The sequence below is a fragment of the Chionomys nivalis genome, chromosome 9 (genome assembly GCF_950005125.1).
Source record: "Chionomys nivalis chromosome 9, mChiNiv1.1, whole genome shotgun sequence".
Taxonomy (NCBI): Eukaryota; Metazoa; Chordata; class Mammalia; order Rodentia; family Cricetidae; genus Chionomys; species Chionomys nivalis.
Genome location: NC_080094.1, coordinates 21,343,132 through 21,359,858, shown reverse-complemented (window position 1 = coordinate 21,359,858; position 16,727 = coordinate 21,343,132). Strand labels below are relative to the sequence as shown.

The 16,727-nt window shown below is 50.3% G+C and overlaps 1 protein-coding gene across 4 annotated transcripts in view; it reads left to right on the top strand.

Moving 5' to 3' along the window:
• Dlgap4 (DLG associated protein 4) overlaps positions 1-16,727 on the top strand; it is a 152,298-nt gene that overhangs the window by 104,677 nt on the left and 30,894 nt on the right. Inside the window, exon 1 of one of the 4 annotated variants that reach the window (XM_057780266.1) lies at positions 3,776-4,778. The exons of the other annotated variants lie outside the window; for them this stretch is intronic. Coding sequence (XP_057636249.1) covers positions 4,748-4,778 — 31 coding nt within the window. The 5' untranslated portion in view covers positions 3,776-4,747. Of the gene's footprint in view, positions 1-3,775; positions 4,779-16,727 lie in introns of those variants that run through there. 4 annotated transcript variants of the gene reach the window in all.

Sequence of the window (16,727 nt, the reverse complement as noted above, 5' to 3'; positions counted from 1 at the left end):
CCTCTCTTTATGCCTCTGAGAGGAAGCAAGAACAGCGACAGCCTCCCTCCCATCTCTTCCCTCAGCTCCCCCGCCCCAATCCCTGCCTTCTGTTTCTCCCTCAACCCTCTGTTTCTCTTCCTTTCCTTCCTCTCAGCTCTCAGTTTTGGGCTTTCCCCTCCTCCTTTCTGTCTCTTCCCACTCCCTCTGAAAAACATCACACAGATTCAGAAGCTGAGACGCCACACAGGGACCTCAGCAAGTGGCGTGGGGGTGGGGGACTACTGTGTAGCATCCTGATCCTGCCAGTTACATTCTCTCCATCTTTAAATGTGAACATGGGGGGACACACTGACACCTACCTAGACTTAGGGTCGTTCTCTGGATAAGTTCCAGTCCAGAAACTGTTCCTGCTTCCTGCTAGAGGCCCAGAGCTCTTGTTTCAGGGCTGCTGCGTCACTCTGAAAAGGCACCTGTCCCTCCCTGGGCCTCTTAATGGCTATCTACACCCTGGGTGCGAGGAATGGTCTTATCTATGACCATCCAAGTCACAGGTTTTTTTCCCTCTTTTTGTCCCTTCTCTCATCCCTCAGAACTCTGGCTTCTTTGATTCCTTTTCCTTCCCCTGCACATATACATAGGAAGGGAGGCGAACAGAATTCCTCAGTCTTAGCCAGGTGGTGGTGGTGGTGGCCCACGCCTTTAATCCAAGCATGCAGGAGGCAGAGGCAGCCAGATCTCTGTGAGTTTGAGGCCATCTTGGTCTACAAAGCAAGTTCAGGGACAGCAGAGCTGCTATATAGAAAAACCCTGTCTTGAGAACTCAAAACCAAACCAAAACAAAACAAAACCACTAATAACAAAAAACCCTCAATCTTGTCTCCCAACCTTCTCTACCCCAATCTTTGGTTATTCCACTGCAGATCTCTGCCAGCTCGGCCCATCCAGTCCCCAGAGTGCCAGGCAAACATCCTATAATTTGTGTGTTATTTCTAATCCCTGGAGCTAAGGATTGAGATTTAATCTGAGTTAAGCAGATTAAGTGTGCCACCATGAATTAATGATGTCTGCTATGGCCAGAGTGACACATTTACAAATACCTGCCATTCCTGACTTAATCCAGTTACACACACACACTCTCAAATGGGGGTGAGGTGGCTCACCAAGCCGCTGCAACCTAGAGGAAGTGTCATAGTCAAGGTCACTCAGCAAATAGGTCAAGGAGATAATTCTCAAAGCCTTGAGTTCTTCATTGTGCCGTGGGGTTAGGAAGGAAGCAACCCAAGGACTTGACAAAGAGCAGGAGAATCATTTGGCAGTAGGAGCAAGATTAGAAACTGCCACACTGGGAGGGGACAGTGGCCCTGACAAGGCCATAGGGTCGGAGGTGATAGGATTCAGGAGGCCTTTCCCAGAAGAATATCATAACTTCCTACTGCTAAAATAGGCGCTTCCCCTGCCTGGGTAGAAGACAGACAGGCTTGGATTCTCCTAGGTTTTTACCATGCCCTTGTCCCAGGCAGTCCTACGCAGCTGAGTGCCTACAGTGTGCTGAGTGCTCAAATTATCACTCTTCAGTTCATACCTGAGGGCTGAGGAGCAGAATTGAAACTTTTGGGCAAAACAAGAGAGGGGCATCCTGTCACCCTCAGGAGGCAGAGCAGTGCCACAGTTCACTTTCCACCACTGTGACCAACACTGTGCCAAAAGTAATTTAGGGAAGAACAACAGGTGTATTTCATCTTACCCTTCCATGTCCATCACAAAGGGAAGTCAGGACAGGAACTGAAGCAGAGGCTGTGTCGGGAGGCTGTTTACTCGATTAATTCTCTCTGGCTTGCTCAGCTACCTTTCATCTATAACACAAGGAGCTTATTGTGGGCTTTTAAATTTCTGCTTGTGGCCTAGCAGTTTTTGGTTTCTCCTCTTCCCCATCGTTGGCTGTGCTTCTAAAGTCTCAGACTCAGAGATTCACCTGACTGCTTCCCGAAAGCTGGGATTAAAGATGTGTGCCACTATGGCCATCTAAGAATCTTAACTGGGCTGGTTGCCATAGTCCCCCTCCCTGCTTTCCTGGATAAGCTTTCTCTACCCCAGCTCCAGCATTATTGCATTACACCCCTGGGGAAGGGGGAGGGGATCAGTCAGGTCCATGCTGTGAATTTCAAGTATTGATGTAGTTTCAAAACAGAAGCTGGGTGTAGTGGCGCACGCCTTTAATCCCAGCACTTGGGAGGCAGAGGTAGGTAGATCGCTGTGAGTTTGAGTCAAACCCAGTACAGGACAGCCAAAGCTATATAGAGACCCTGTCTCTAAAAAGCAAAAGGTGGCGGGGGGGGGGGGAATGTGGGGAGCTGCCAGTTTTGGACACCTGGAACAGGACAGCAGGTCCGATCTGGAAAAGGAGGACCCCAGGCTCCCACAGGAGGATCTGAGTCCTGCCTGCCAGCCCTACACCTCAGACTTGGGTCCAGCCAACTCCACTCTGCAGGAAGACTAGCCTAACTTGGAGCTCCTGGGCAAGGACCCAGTCAGTATGCTGAAGGTTCCCCATACATGCCTTCCAGTAACTTAAAAGATCACCACCAGAAGTGTGCTGAAGTTCCTCTAACACTAAGGTCTCAGACTTGGTGAAGTCCAAATTGAAACTGCCCATGAGTCCTTTTCAATCCAGTAAGCTGGATTCAGAGGGTCAAAGACTTCATAGAAAGTTCTCTTTCTGCACCCATTTCTCCCCAGGGGGCACATGGGACCTATGCATCCCCAAAAGAAAAGGGGACTTGCCCAAGGTTATACAAGGAGTGTGTTACTGACTTGGAAGGGTAGAGGTGAGATAGAGGTCTCATGGTGGCTTGGCTTGGGGTGTCAGAGCCCATCAAGAACTTACTTTTTTGCCTTTTCCTAAGTAAAGCAAATGAGAATGAATAGCACAGCCAGCTACTGCTTTTAAAGTGCCCGGCATCAAATGAGCTAGCTTGTTGCTCTCTTCATCATTGTCTTAATGCAAAAGGAAGACGTCCACTGGAAACAGTGTTACCCTTTTCATTCCTCTTAGCCTTCCAGAAGATCCAGATTCAGTCAGCAGCAAGGATCTGTGCCTGGTAGACCTGGTGTAAGCAGTGCCAGGGTCTGCACGAAGGAGGGCACTCAGGGAAGTAGGAATGGGCTCGGATAGAATCGGTCTGCTTCTGTCACACTTTGTACAGAGAATGGCGAGACACGCAAAGATTGAGCATCGCACCTAAGGTCACACAGTTGTGATACCGAACCCATCCTTAGGATCCTTGGGAGCACAACCAGGGGTGGAAGGAGGGGCAACTAGAAACTGCTAGGCTGCTGAACAGCGAGGACCTGCGTGCAGGGCGAAAAGCCCACAGTAGGCTCCCTCCTCAGCTTCAGTTTCTCAACCCACAGCGAGGAGTCGCCTCCAGGGTGAGCCCGCACGGACACCCGGCCCACTCCGCCGGCTGTACAGAGCGTGCACGCGTTCCAGCTGGAACCGGTTTGGCGGGGAGGTCCGAGAGGGCGGAGCCCCCCAGCTCGGGCATGCGCGAGCCGGCGTGGACGCGCACTCCCTTTCAGGGCCGACCGGCCAGGGCGTGGGCCGCGCGGTCCACGTGCGCGCCTGCGCAGCGGCCCCGGCTGCGCGCGCCCCCTGGCGGCCCCGGAATCCCGGGCGACGCGCGCGGCTGACGCGAGGGGCGGGGCCGGCGCGGGGCTTTAACCCGGAGGCCCCGCCTCTCGGGCGTACAAAACCGGAGCCTCGGGCCGGGCCGCGTGAGGGAGGAGGGTGAGTGCCCGCCACTGGCCGCAGCTGCCGCCAGTCCGTCCGTCACTTCGTCCGTCTGTCCGACCCACGTCGTCGCCGCCGCCGCCTCCTCAGCCCGGACGCCCGGGGCCCGCCCAGCGCCGCCCGGAGCAGCCGCGGCCCCGCGAGGAGACGGGCGCCGCCCCCGCCCGGCCCTGCCCTGCCCTGTCTTCCCGTCTGTCCGTCCGTCCGCCCGCCCGCCCGCGCTTCCGTCCTTCTGTCGGGCCGCCGGCCCTCCGGCCTGTGTCCCTGCTGCGCCCGCTTTGTCTCTCCCTAGCTCGCTGTCTCTTTGTCTCTGCCCTCGCGCTCTCGGCCCCTCCCTCGCTCCGGGATCTCGGGTCCCCTTTCCCAGCGCTCCCCTCCTCTCTCACAGCCACGGGTTCTGGCACCCCCATTCTTCGGGACACCTCCTTAGATCTTTTGGGGGCCTCTCCTTCAGAACACGCTCCACTCCCCCAGGCCTCCTGAGCTTACCACACATCTATCTGCCGGGGGTCCTCCTTGATTCCTCTGCTCCTCATTCTTGGGGGTTGCCTCCACCTACTCCATATTTCCCCAGGGGCTTCCCTCTTCTCCGGGGCCTCCAGTATCTCTGCCAGAACCTTCTACATCCCTTAGCGTTTTCCTTGAACCTCCAATATCTACCCAGCTCCCTAACTTCCGAGCTTCTCTGCCTTACCAAATTTGTCCGCTGTGGCTGTCACTGCCTTTCCTTGTTCTCCTAGCGTCCCACTTCTCCGGACCCGGTCCCCCGTCTTGCTCTCCCTGCCTGTGTCTTCTGTGCATCTGTGTCAGTGGTCTCACTGCTCTGTCTGGCGTCTGAGCCTGCACCTCTGCTGGGGGATCTTGCTCCCTTGCTTCTCTGCCCCGACCCCTGTCACTCCTCTCTGCTCCTTGTCTCTCCCTCTCCCTTTTCTGTCTCTGCCGGGTCTCTGGGTCTCTGACCCCCATCCGGCCCTCATGGCTTTGTGTCTGGAGCTCTTGAAGCAATGTGAGTGGTGGGGTGTCCGGGTCGGGCCGGGCGGAGTCATCCCGCAGGCTGGCCGCGGCCGAGGCTCCATGGGGTTGGCGCTGGGGCAGGGGCTGGCGCTGGGGCAATGAGGCTGTGGGGCCTCTAGACCCGTGGGAGAGGGAGACAAGGATGGTGGGGCCAGACTGTCTGGCGAGGAGGGGAAGGGGCCTTCCTGCTCCGAGGCTTCTGCTTTAGTTGCTTAAGTGTGTGGAGGGCGCCCTGGGCTGGGTATTCCTGCTGGCTTGGCCCTGCATGGCCTGGCACTTTGTGATTGCTTGTGGGCAGGCCTGGGCTATTTTGGAGCCTACCGCAGGATGTGATATCACTTGGGCGTTTATTTAGACCCAGCTGGGGGTGGGGGCTGCGTTCTTGCCAACTTGAGTAGTGAAATTTTGCAGGGAGGGGGCGTGGCCTCTTAGGCAGCTGGGCTTTTAGGGCTGTGGTCAGAACTTTTTAGGCTACTCTGAGTGGGCAGGTGTGCAGAGGTCTGTGAAACTTGGTCTTGCTAGAACCAGGATGAACTAGAGAGGAACTGACCTTACTAGGACGACCCTTGATTATTATTTTTGGATGTCTTCAACGCTGAATTCCTGGTTATACCAGCTTCAAGGGGTTTGACTTTGGATGAGACCCTTGTATCTCTAAGTCTCAGTTATCCCATCTGTAAAAGGGATAATTGGGGGGGGGCGTGTCCAAGAGTTGTCATAAAGATCAAATGAAGCATCTGTAGACATGCTTTATAAATGGTCAAACGGCCTTTCTTTAAACAGCCCCAGGGAGAGAAACTTTCCTGAGAGTACACAGCTGTTACCTGTAGAGCAGAGAGAGACCCCCAACTCAAGTCCACTCCCACCCTTTAAGAAATGTGTCCACTTTTCGAGAATCCCCAGTGCCATTTCTCTTCTTTGGTCTGTAAAGTGTGCGTGCCCAGAGAGGTGCCTGTGCTGGGGAACACTTGGATTTTCTGTGAGCTATCTGTTGTTCAAAGTTGAACCCTGCTTGGATAATGACACCTGGAAGCCGCGTCAGCTAGTGTGTGGTGGTGAGCCACAGCTGCTCTTCTCCATGGTGGACAAAGATCCTAGTTAAAGGTTCTGCTGAGACCTGGTGTCTGCTGTCAGGGGCTCTAGGGTGTTCTAGAACCTTGGAACAGGGAGTGAGACCAGCTGTTGTAGTCCCCGTGTCTTACAGGTGAGGTCGGGAAGAGTCACCTGCCCCTGGTGTATAGCATGTGCTAACACCCATGGTCTTTTTCTGTATGCCTTGTACTAGGCACAGTCCATGGGTTGCTTGCATTTGGGAGATAAGAGGGCTTGATACCTGGCCCAAAAGTGAAGAAGTAAAATTCCAGCCCCCATGTCTCAGGTGGTGACTCTCCCTTGAGTGTCAGCTTCCTAATTAAATTGGAATAACGAGTCTTGTTTTAAGACTGATTCTAAAATGAGAGAATCTTTAAAGAAAGGTTGCAAGGTAGAATGCCAAGGTTCTGTTCCCAGTTCTGGTGCCAAACTGCCACGTGACAGTTGGTCTTCTGGTGGTTCTCTGTTCTTCCCTCTAAAGAATGGGGGGTTGATGGCTCAATCTCTTGGGGTCTTTGCATATTACATTTGAGGTTCTCAGGCCACCTGTGCATCCTTGTGCCTGCCTTACTATTTAAAAGTATGCCCGATCCCAGTAAGGAAGGAGAATATGCTGAGTGCTGCCAGCTGTGTACTAATGTCAGCTGTGGGTTTTGATGGGAGAGGTCCTGTATGGGTTGGAAAGGCTTCCGGGAAGAGGTCGTATTTGAGCTGAGTCAGTACACCAGACACAATCAGCCCTTACACAGGTGTTGCAGAGTGGGTTCTAATCAGTCTCATTTAATGCTTGTGCTGTCTTGGGCAAGTTACTTTCTTTGACCTTTAATTTCCTCGTCCGACTCTGAAAAATCATTTATATCATAGAATTGTGATGAGAATTAAGTGAAATTTTACATATATAAGTAAAAACCTGCACACAGTAGACATTCGTTAAGTGTGAGCTTTTCGCTCATACTAGCTGGGTCAGATTTTTCTTTATGAGAACAAGATGTCCCCGTCTTTCCCCTCACCCTTGTGGTTGGGGTCCAGGTAACATGGAAATTCCCTCGCAGTGTCCAGGAGTGAGTCGTAATAGGAGTGCTCGTTCATCTCCAGGGCCTTGGAAGGGGCATTGTGAATCCACAGCTCTTTCCTGACCATTGCCCCTCACAACAACCAGAAGCCAGTGAGTGAAGAGTGCGGGAACCATAGAGGAATGTGGACCCACTCTGGGTCTTGCAGCATGACAATGTCCGGGCAGTCTTGGTCTCCTGACTTTGTCTGCCCATAGCATTGCTTCAGAGTTTGCTGCTTCTGCCTGGTAGCCTGTCACTCAGGCTGCCTGTTCTGATACCTGTTCTGCTAGGGTTTATTTGACATTTCCCAGTCTCTGAGCTCATCTCACATTTAAAGACTTGAGGTGGGGCGGGGACTTGAGTTATCACCCTCCTGGCTTTTCATCTTGAGAAGCAAGCAGACACTTCCCCAGTGCTACTGCCTGATGTAGATGCCACATGCCTTCAAGTTTTTGCCCCAGTTCCGTGGACTTGGGAAAGGATCTCTCTGTCTCTTTGTCTCTTGGCAGAAGGTGGCTGGGGTGGATCTGAATGTAGGTTCTTCACTCTCCAGGGCTCCACATCAAGAAAGAAGCTACTGCCCAGCTAAGCTTTTACTTAGGCCTTGTTGCCCCTCTGTGGTACAAACTGTTGTTCTCCAAGGTTGCCTACACTGCCAAATCCCTCGTCCATGAAGCCCCACCTGGCCCCAGCTGTAAGCTCAATTCTAGGTTCATAGACTTGCCTAAATTGTGACTTTAGCAGGTCACTTCATCTGTGCTTCAGCCTCCTCATATGTAAAATTCTGGTTCTTCATCTTTATAGACGTCAGTTTTCCTGAGCTCTAACCCCAAACATCCTCGTTTGTCAGGTCTAGGACAGGAGTAAATCCTGTGAAGAAGTCTGAAGTTGAGCCTGTTGGCAGCGCTCTGGGGAAAGCTGAGCTGGGAGTAGCTAGCTCTGAGTGATGGCCTACTCATGCCTGTTGTCTGGCTCTGGACTTATCAGTAGTCTGTGCCTTCGTTTTCTTTCTGCCAGAGTAGGATAGAAATGCCTGCCTTGGGTGATCCCTTGAGAAGCGATGGTTACTACTGTCAGCCTTGTTTGGGGCAGGCCTGGTTATTTGTGGCAGCATGTCACCTTCCAGATGAGCCTTCCTGGCAGCAGGCATATCAGGGCAGACCAGGCTAATGGCTGTGGAATGGAACACCTGAGCAACAATGAAATCCAGTCATCAGCAGCAATTTAATGAGGTCGATGAGAGGTTCAGTGTGAAGACTGCTCAAGTTCCCGGGTTTCCCAGTGCTGGCTGGCGCTGCCTTTCCTGACTCAGCTCGGGCTGGATTCTGCTGCTTTGCTTCCCTATCCATTCTGGAAGATAAGGCTGCTTAAAAGATAATAAAACTGAGTTTTAGAGCTAAAAGATGGCTGTTTCTTATTACTTTGTAAGGAAGCAAGCTTGGGGAGTAAGAAGGACTAGAATCCTAGAATGAGGCTGATGGAGAGCCAGGTTAGACCGCTCTCCTAGTCTCCTCCAGGCCTCTTCCAGTCCTGCAGTGGCTGGCCTAGTCTGACGATGGGTGAAATACTTTCTAGTGGTTGAACTGGGATTAGTTGGGAGCTGACTTGGTGTTAGGAACCCGCCCTTACCCAGCCGCCTGCCCTCTCAGCCTGGACTGGCTTGCTGAGAGCAAAAGGGGAAGAACAGACAGACTAGTCCTCTGCTCCTGGGAGCTTAGGGGCTGATGAGAAAGACAAGGCCTACAATTATGAGAGCCTGTGTGACAGTCTGTAATTAAGTGGCTGCTGAGGAAAGGCATTGTCTGAGAAGGAAGAAGTGAATGTGAGCCAGAGGAATAAGAGCCCTTTGAGGGGGTTGAATTGGCAGAGGCAGAGGGTGGGGCTGGCATTCTAGAGAATGACTTGCTAGAGGGCGGGGTTGGAAAGTTAAGTGTGTGTTTGGAGAGCTGCATATGGTTGCTGGTTTTGCTGATGCCTCAAGGTTCTGATTGAAAAGTCTAAGGGATCAGCAGGCAGATTGAACATCAGTAGAGTAGCAGAGGCTTTGGGGAGTCCTGGAAGACTGGGATACTGGGAAAGCACAACTGTAGGACTCTTTCAAGATGGCAATTCAGACTGGCTAAATAGGAATAAATAAAAATGACTGACAGGGAGGAGGCTCTGCTGCACCCAAAGGAGACTGAAGGATGAGGTTAGGGTGGGGCCTATGAGAAGAGCAGATGGGATAAAGGCTGTGCTCCCTGAGGAGAGCCCGGCAGAGACTCCAGATCCTGGGGAGGATATGTGTTGCTGGTGTGGAGAAGGAAGTGGCACTCTGAGCACACTCCTTGTGCACCTGCCTTGAGACAGGCTCTGTGCCAGGGCCTCCATAAGCAGCTTTGCGGATCTGCACAGCAAGCCAGAGGCAGGTGGACTTATCAAATTCCGTTTTACAGATAAGGGAAATGTGGCTCCAGCTCAAGGCTGGCAGGCTTCAAGCCTTGGCTCTTCCCACAGTTCAGTCCTGCTGCTTAGTAGGAAATCTCTGCTGTCAGGGACCAAGGGATCCTGAGACAAGGGGCATGCAGACCATAATTTAAATTTCACAGAGCTCAGTTTTGTGAAAACCTAGCTTGTTCCAGGCCAACCAGAATGAAACCTTGTATTAACAAGAGGAAAAAAAAAAAGGAAAACATTTTTACAAAACCACTTTCCGAATATCCTTAAGGTCAGGGTTGAGTACCGGCTTAGAATTTCTGTAAGATGAGAAGATCTAAGGCACTAAGGATCCTTACGCCCAGAGCTGTGCTGCTTTTGTGTATGTTCCCTCTTCTGGGCTAAGTTGGAACTCCCAGCTAGAGTCAGTCGCTCACAAGATAGAAAGAGACTTGTCGCAAGAACCAGATTGAGCCAGGGTCCAGATTCCTAGGCTGCAGCACAGGGAAGACAGGAGAGACTGATACTTACAAATGGCCACTGTAGAAAGCATCAGTGTTGGTACCTGGCATGTAGCCAGAAAGTTGATGATCTGGCCAGGATCTCTCAGCTAGTCGTTCCCCTCTTGATGTTAGCACTCCCATCCCACCTCAGCCACCATGCAGTGGCATCCCTCCAATCCTTCCTTTGTTACCAGTAAACACCTTAGCATCCATGCGCTAGTCTAATTAGGCAAATAGTCTCTGAGTCTAGCTGTACACTGGTATGACTGCAACCATGCTTTTCATAACAAAATCTTAACAGAGTTTGTTTAAAGGGATTTTCATGCTTCTTTGGAACAGAGGCAGCCTCAGAAATGTCATTTAGACAGTGGGCTAGAGTGACCTGTGCTGTCCCTTTCAGCTATAAATACTTGTCAGGTGCAGGCAAAGAAACTTTGAGTCTCGTGTGTGTTCATTCTGTTTTCTTTGTAGCACGGTATTCTGGATCTTTAATGTCTGTCTAGCCTGATTTGCTTTGCAAAACTTTTATCCATTGTCACCTCAGTAGACCTTTATATGACCCTAGGAAACCTTTGCAGTTTTATCTGTTTATTCCAGAAGAGAAAACTGAGGCTCAGTCATAGAAAGTGACTTGAGCAAGGTGATTGTGTGAGCTGCTCATTGATTCAACAAGTTTTTATCATGATGTTACTGCGCGTCTGGCCGTGAGCCAGCCTGGGGAATATATAGTCTCCCTTGGAGGCTTAAACTTTAGAGTGTGGCAGCTTCAGAGTGTAGTGGGGTCCGCCTCCGAGCTGCTGCCCTGGACTCTTTCACTGCAGACCCCTCTGACTTGGACCCAGGAATCCAGAATTGCGACCTGTGAATCCTAGCCTGGAACATTAAGGTAACTCTAGTCACAGTATAAGTTTCTGCAAACTGATCTTCAAAATAAGAAAAAAACAAAACAAAAAATAAACCATAAAAGGTTTTCAGTAATGCCTGCATTATTAATGGGAAGGTGAGGAAGGGTGTCTTCCCAGAGGGCCATCTGCTAGGTTTCATTAGTGGGAAGTCACCCAAGAACTAACTGCTCTCCCCAAGTTCCTGGTCTGACTTTTCTTCAACCTCCAAATATTTGATTACAGTGTGCACAGGTGTGGAGCCCTATAGCCATGTGCAGAGCTGGGGACCCACCCTGCCTCCTTTAATATTAAATGAGATGAGATAAAGGCTGGTCCTGGGGGCCAAGTCAAGAAACATTGTGACCCACCCCCTCAATTCCCATGAGTAGAAACCAAACCTGGGAGAAAAGGGACTTGTTACAAACACATGGTGCGTGAAATAGCCTTCCCTTCTTCAGCTAGCCTGACTTCATCTCCCTAGTCCCTCCTAGTAAGAACCCCCTTCTTGCTCCACAGGTTCAGCAAACACAGCCCTCTTCAGAACCTTCCTATGCCGCAAGGCCAAGATTGTTCTTGAAGTCTGCTTTGACACACACACCTACCACCTTTCCATCACACCCCAGAGTCCAACATCTAGGCTGCCTCAGAATATACTCAGAGATAACGTCAAGATAGAGCTGCCTGAGGGCTGGAGAGATGGCTCAGGGTAAGAGTGCTTCCTGCTTAGAGGACTCAAGTTAGGTTCCCAGCACCCACAGATAGCTCATTACTGTCCTCACTCCAGTTCCCCGGAATTGGACACTCTTCAAGCTTCTGTGGACACACACACACAAGAAAGAGCAAGAGAGAGAAATTTTTTTTTCAAAATCTTAAGCCAAAAACTCTAGGCTCCTGGGCTGCAGGAAGGTGCCTCTGTAAAATTTTCTGGAATTAATTTTGTAAAATGTATGTCTATATGTTTTTAAATATGTGTGTGGGTATACATACATATTCACATATATGCACAATTGTACATGTATATGGCTTTAAAATTCAAACTTTCTAAGCACGTGTACTCAGTGAAAATACTAGTGTCTCTCTAACCTAGATGCATAACCACTGCCTGGACTTGCTGTTTCCCTCAGAAATCCTCTGCACACTTGCACAAGCTCAGTCACTACAACACCAACAGCTGTGTCACTAGCATATCTTTCTATTATATCATCTTTGCTTGCTGTTCTGTACCTTGCCTTTTTCACCTGTCTGTCTCATGTAGCTTTTCTCTTTGGACACACACAGGTCCGTGTCCTCCTGCTTCTAGTGGTTGTGTGACTCTCCATCTATGTAACCCACCAGTTGTCTATCACGTCATCTGCTCAGGAAGTTCACTGTGTCTGAGTTTGCTGCTGGAAGCAGCAAGGTCTTCTCTGAGTAACTGTGTGCAATTGTAATAACAGCTTTTCTTATAAGCCAAATATCTGTTTCTGAGAGTCTGTACACTTCGGTGTTTTTCAGATATTTCCAAATTACCAAGAAACAAAAACACCACACATTTTTTACCATTCTCCCTTTTTTGGCAGGTGAGAAGCTCAGACTAGCCCTTGAATTCTTAATCCTTCTCAAGTAATCAGATTGTAATCATGCACCACCACACCTAGCTGGAAGTGTCCATGTTTGTAAAGTACCCCAATCAGATTCACATTCATTTCCTTAGTTAAGAAACCACTCTTGCCATGGTGGTGTACACTTTTGATCCTAGCACTCAGGAAGCAGAGACAGGTGCATCTCTGGAGGCCAGCCTGGTCTGCATATTGAGTTCCAGGCCAGCCAGGGTTACCTAGTTAGACCCTGTTTCAAAAAAATAACAAAACTCCACTTTCCTAATTCGGCTGACAGTTTTACATTGGAGCAAGGCCCAGAGAGGGGAAGAAGTTGGCCATTGTCACATAGCTGCCCTCAGCCAAGGAACTGCCTTTCACTATGTCTGGTGGAAGGAAGGAAGCAATGAAGGAAATAAGGGGCGGGGGCAGCATAGGAGTAGAACCAAGACTGGGTAAGTGAACTGTTATGGGTACCTTGGTCCCTGTGTGTTATGTGGGTCCAGGAGTTTCCCTGTGTGCTATATTTGCCTGATAGCATCAAGGGCCAATAAGCTCCTTCAGATACTTCCCTTTGCAGGCTTGGTCACTGTACTCCTGCCCCCTCCCTCTCTTGAGTGTCTGGTTTCCTCATCTAAATGGTGGGGAGACCTGTAGTTGCTTTTCTCATGCTCCCTGGGCTACTGGGAAGATCTGGCAAACCAGTCAGTAGGGAATATGGTAAAAACAGCTTAGAGTGCAGCAGTCCCAGCCAGATAGTTCATGTGACTTTGGGGACCTCAGAGGGTCTGAAGTTGGGACCAACCCTTGGTGGGCTGCTGGCAGGGCCCAGCAAAAGGCTGGTCAGCCTGCAGTTCAGCAGTCCAGGGCAGCCCTTGGTGGTGGTGTCTTTTGTTCTGTGCAGTGGCGCCAAGGTTGTGCTGAGCTTCCTAAGTTTGTTCTGCTCCAGGTTGCTGGGATCTCCACAATACATGTGGGACAAAGGGCTCAGGTGACAGATGCAGACAGGTAGTCCAGGAGATCACAAGGCTGTCTCTGTGCCACCTATGAGGTGGCCCCCCAGATAGGTCGTCTCTACGGCTCCTTTTTAACCCCCGGTGACTGCAGGGATGAGGAAGGCAAGCTTCCACATTTAATTGGTAGGAAAGCAGAGCTGGAAAAACTTACACCCTTGCCAGTCAGAAGCTGGGGTTCATCTCTCCCAGGCCTCAGTGCTGCCTGTTTCCCACATTCTGTTTAGTTTTACTTTGGGTTTAAAAACCAAAGTGAAAGGAAACAGCAAAGCAGGAAGCAGCCACTGCAAACCCTGCCTGGCTGGGAGGGCATCGGGGACCTGTGCAGAGCAGGCCTCACTATCCCTCCTGGGTCCCACCCGTGTTCCGGAGGTCTGGCTCGTGGGTGGGGCCCAGTGGGGAGAGGCGCCAGGCTATACACAGTGGTGGCGCCCTTGCTAGGCAGTCTGGGAGTGGGCCAATAGGACGGCCCTGGTGAAGTCAGTTCTCCCGGGTGTGGTCCCCACGTTAGGCCCCCCAGGTGGAAAGCTACTGCCTTTTAAACACCCCATTCTTCCGGGGCAGGGCTGAACAAGAGCTGGGCCTGGGATGGCCTGGGAAAGAAATCCAGCCTTGGAATTCAGCTTTTACAGAGCTGTTCCCTCTTCCTAAAGGTAAGAGCAAGCACCCACCTCTTCCTCAGCCTTGAAGCAGTTTCTTCTCAGGATCAACTTGCCTGAGAGCCCTATGGAGTTCAGTTCATCCATATTCAGATGGCTTCTCACCTCTTTAAGTCTCAGGTTGATAGGTGGCTTCCAGCTAGCTCTTCCCTGTTCAGAAGCCCCCAGGGTCTCCATTTGTTTCTCTGCAGAGGGTGGGTCCTCCCAGCTCTATTCTTCAGTGGTATGGATTTGGGTTCCTGTATCTTTTTTTTTTTTTTTTTTTTTTTGGTTTTTCGAGACAGGGTTTCTCTGTAGCTTTGGAGCCTGTCCTGGAGCTAGCTCTTGTAGACAGGCTGGCTTCGAACTCACAGAGATCCGCCTGCCTCTGCCTCCCGAGTGCTGGGATTAAAGGCGTGCGCCACCACCGCCCGGCTGGGTTCCTGTATCTTAACACTCAGGTTTCTGGTATGAGTTGGTATCTACTCCCTGAGGATACTTGCTGAGCAAAGATGTCAGAAAGCCCTCTGTTGAAGGGTTATATTGATAATTCAGATCACCGGGCTACACCCTGTAACACAGAAAAGCAGCATGGTGATGGGCCCATACCCCCTAGGTTCAGGCAAACCTGTAGTTCAGACCTATCAGGTTCTTGGCTTACAAACACAGTGGCTCCTATCACCTGATTGGTCTCACCCTCAAGAGAAGAGAGGAGTGTAATGAGGAGGCCCAAAGCCTGGTGTGGAGTCCAGACTGATACCTGGGAGAATGACTTAAAACACCCAGACTTTGTACCCATCCTGGAGAGGTATCAGCAGACTGGTGAGCTATTTTGGAGAGCAGCCATTAGCTGCCTATTTGCTAGTAAAATGGCTCTGGTTGGGGATCTGAAGGAGTCGAGGACTCAAGAAGGGCTTTAGTTCCCCCAAGCTGGAAGGCACAAATAAAACATAATTTTTAGGAAGCCTAGGGCAGGCTTTCCAGATGTCAGGAGCTGTTCAGCTAGAGAGATCTGTTCTGGGCAAGTATCTGTCTGGCTCTGAGAGCCGGGCCATGTCTCTGCAGAGTGCTCATTTGGGCACTTTTCTTCTGTGAGCTGTGATGGAGAGCCTGTTGTGCATGAGTTCCAGATTCTCCTGGAACTTTCTGCCTTCCCAGGCTTCCCACGCTTCATGACGTGGCAGTAATTCTGCACAGGGGTGTGGTCAACAGTCAGGAGGTATCTGCTACCTGTGCCAAGGCAGAAGGGATAAGGGGTGGGGCTTGCATGACAGCACCCTGGGAGCTTATTTGACAGCTGTTAGAGTGAGAGCAGTCCAGAGAGGGCCGGTTAGCCAGCCAGCTGCTCCCTCCTCAGCCTTACCTCCACTCTGCTTTCCAAATGTTTCTGCACTGAGTACCAGAGGCTAGCAACAAGGCATGAGGGCATAGAGAACCAGACTGACTTCAGTCCAGCTTGGGGACTCTGTCCAAGCAGATAACAGATAGCCAAGATATCATGTGATTGTGTTAAGAGGTTGAGAGAATCAGACAGGTGCTGAAAGGAACCTATTTGGGAAGCTTGGAGGATGTCACTGGGGGTGAGGAGGAAGGGGGACAGCCCCAGCAAGACCCTGGGGGAGTGCTTGCTAATTTCTAGGGACCAGAAGAAGGGCTGGGCACATCTAAATGAGTAAGTAAACCTAGTTAACTCTGAGGTGAGCAGCGTTTTTTGCTTCCTGTGAGAGCCCAGGGTCCTGAAGTGTACTTGTGCAATGATGACAGAAGAGATTGTCTTATTTTCAATAGGTATGGAGGTACATGCCTATGATCCCAGCACTGCAGAGCAGCCAGAGACAAGAGGTTCTTTCTCTTCAAGTTCAGGGCCAACCTGGTTAACATAGCAAGTCCTAGGCCAGTCAGAGTTACACACTGAGACCCTACTTTTAAAAACAAAATAAAAATGAAAAATATAAAAACTTGCAGATCTACTTACTGTTTTTCCTAAGTCATTGTCATTTCAGTATTCCCACACTATGGTAACTTTCTTTAATGCACTACACACTTCGTAGTGCCCTGTTGCTAAGGGAGGCAGGTGCTGCTTTCAGTGATAAAGGAACAGAGAGGTAAAGTAACTTGTCCAAAATCATACAGCTTAGTCAGGAGTTGAAGCCCTGGTTCACGGCTCTTTCTACCTGACATACTGCCTTTGATTAAGAAAGCCAAAATGGAATGTTTCTGATTCTTTTTTTGGCAAAGTTGCCATCTCCAAATGAGCATTTTAAAAGTTTAGGTATAAGAGTAATTCTAGGGGCTAGCAAGATGGCTCAGAAGATAAGTGTACTGTCAAACCTGATGACCTGAGTTTGATCTCTGGGACCTACTTAAAAGTGGAAGAGGGGGGCTGGAGAGGTGGCTCAGCAGTTAAGAGAACTGACTGTTCTTCCCGAGGACCCGAGTTCAATTCCCAGCACCCACATGGCAGCTCACAACTGTCTGAAGATCCAGTTCCAGGGGATCTGACACCTTCACACCAATGCACATAAAATAAAGTTAGATAAACAATAAAAAAAATTTTAAAAAAGGACCCGATTCCTAAAATTAAATAAATAAATAAAAATAAAAAAAAAAGTGGAAGAGGGGCTGGAGAGATGGCTCAGAGGTTAAGAGCACTGACTGCTCTTCCTGAGGTCCTGAGTTCAATTCCCAGCAACCACATGGTGGTTCACAACCATCTGTAATGAGATCTGGCGCCCTCTTCTGGCCTGCAGGCATACATGGAGGC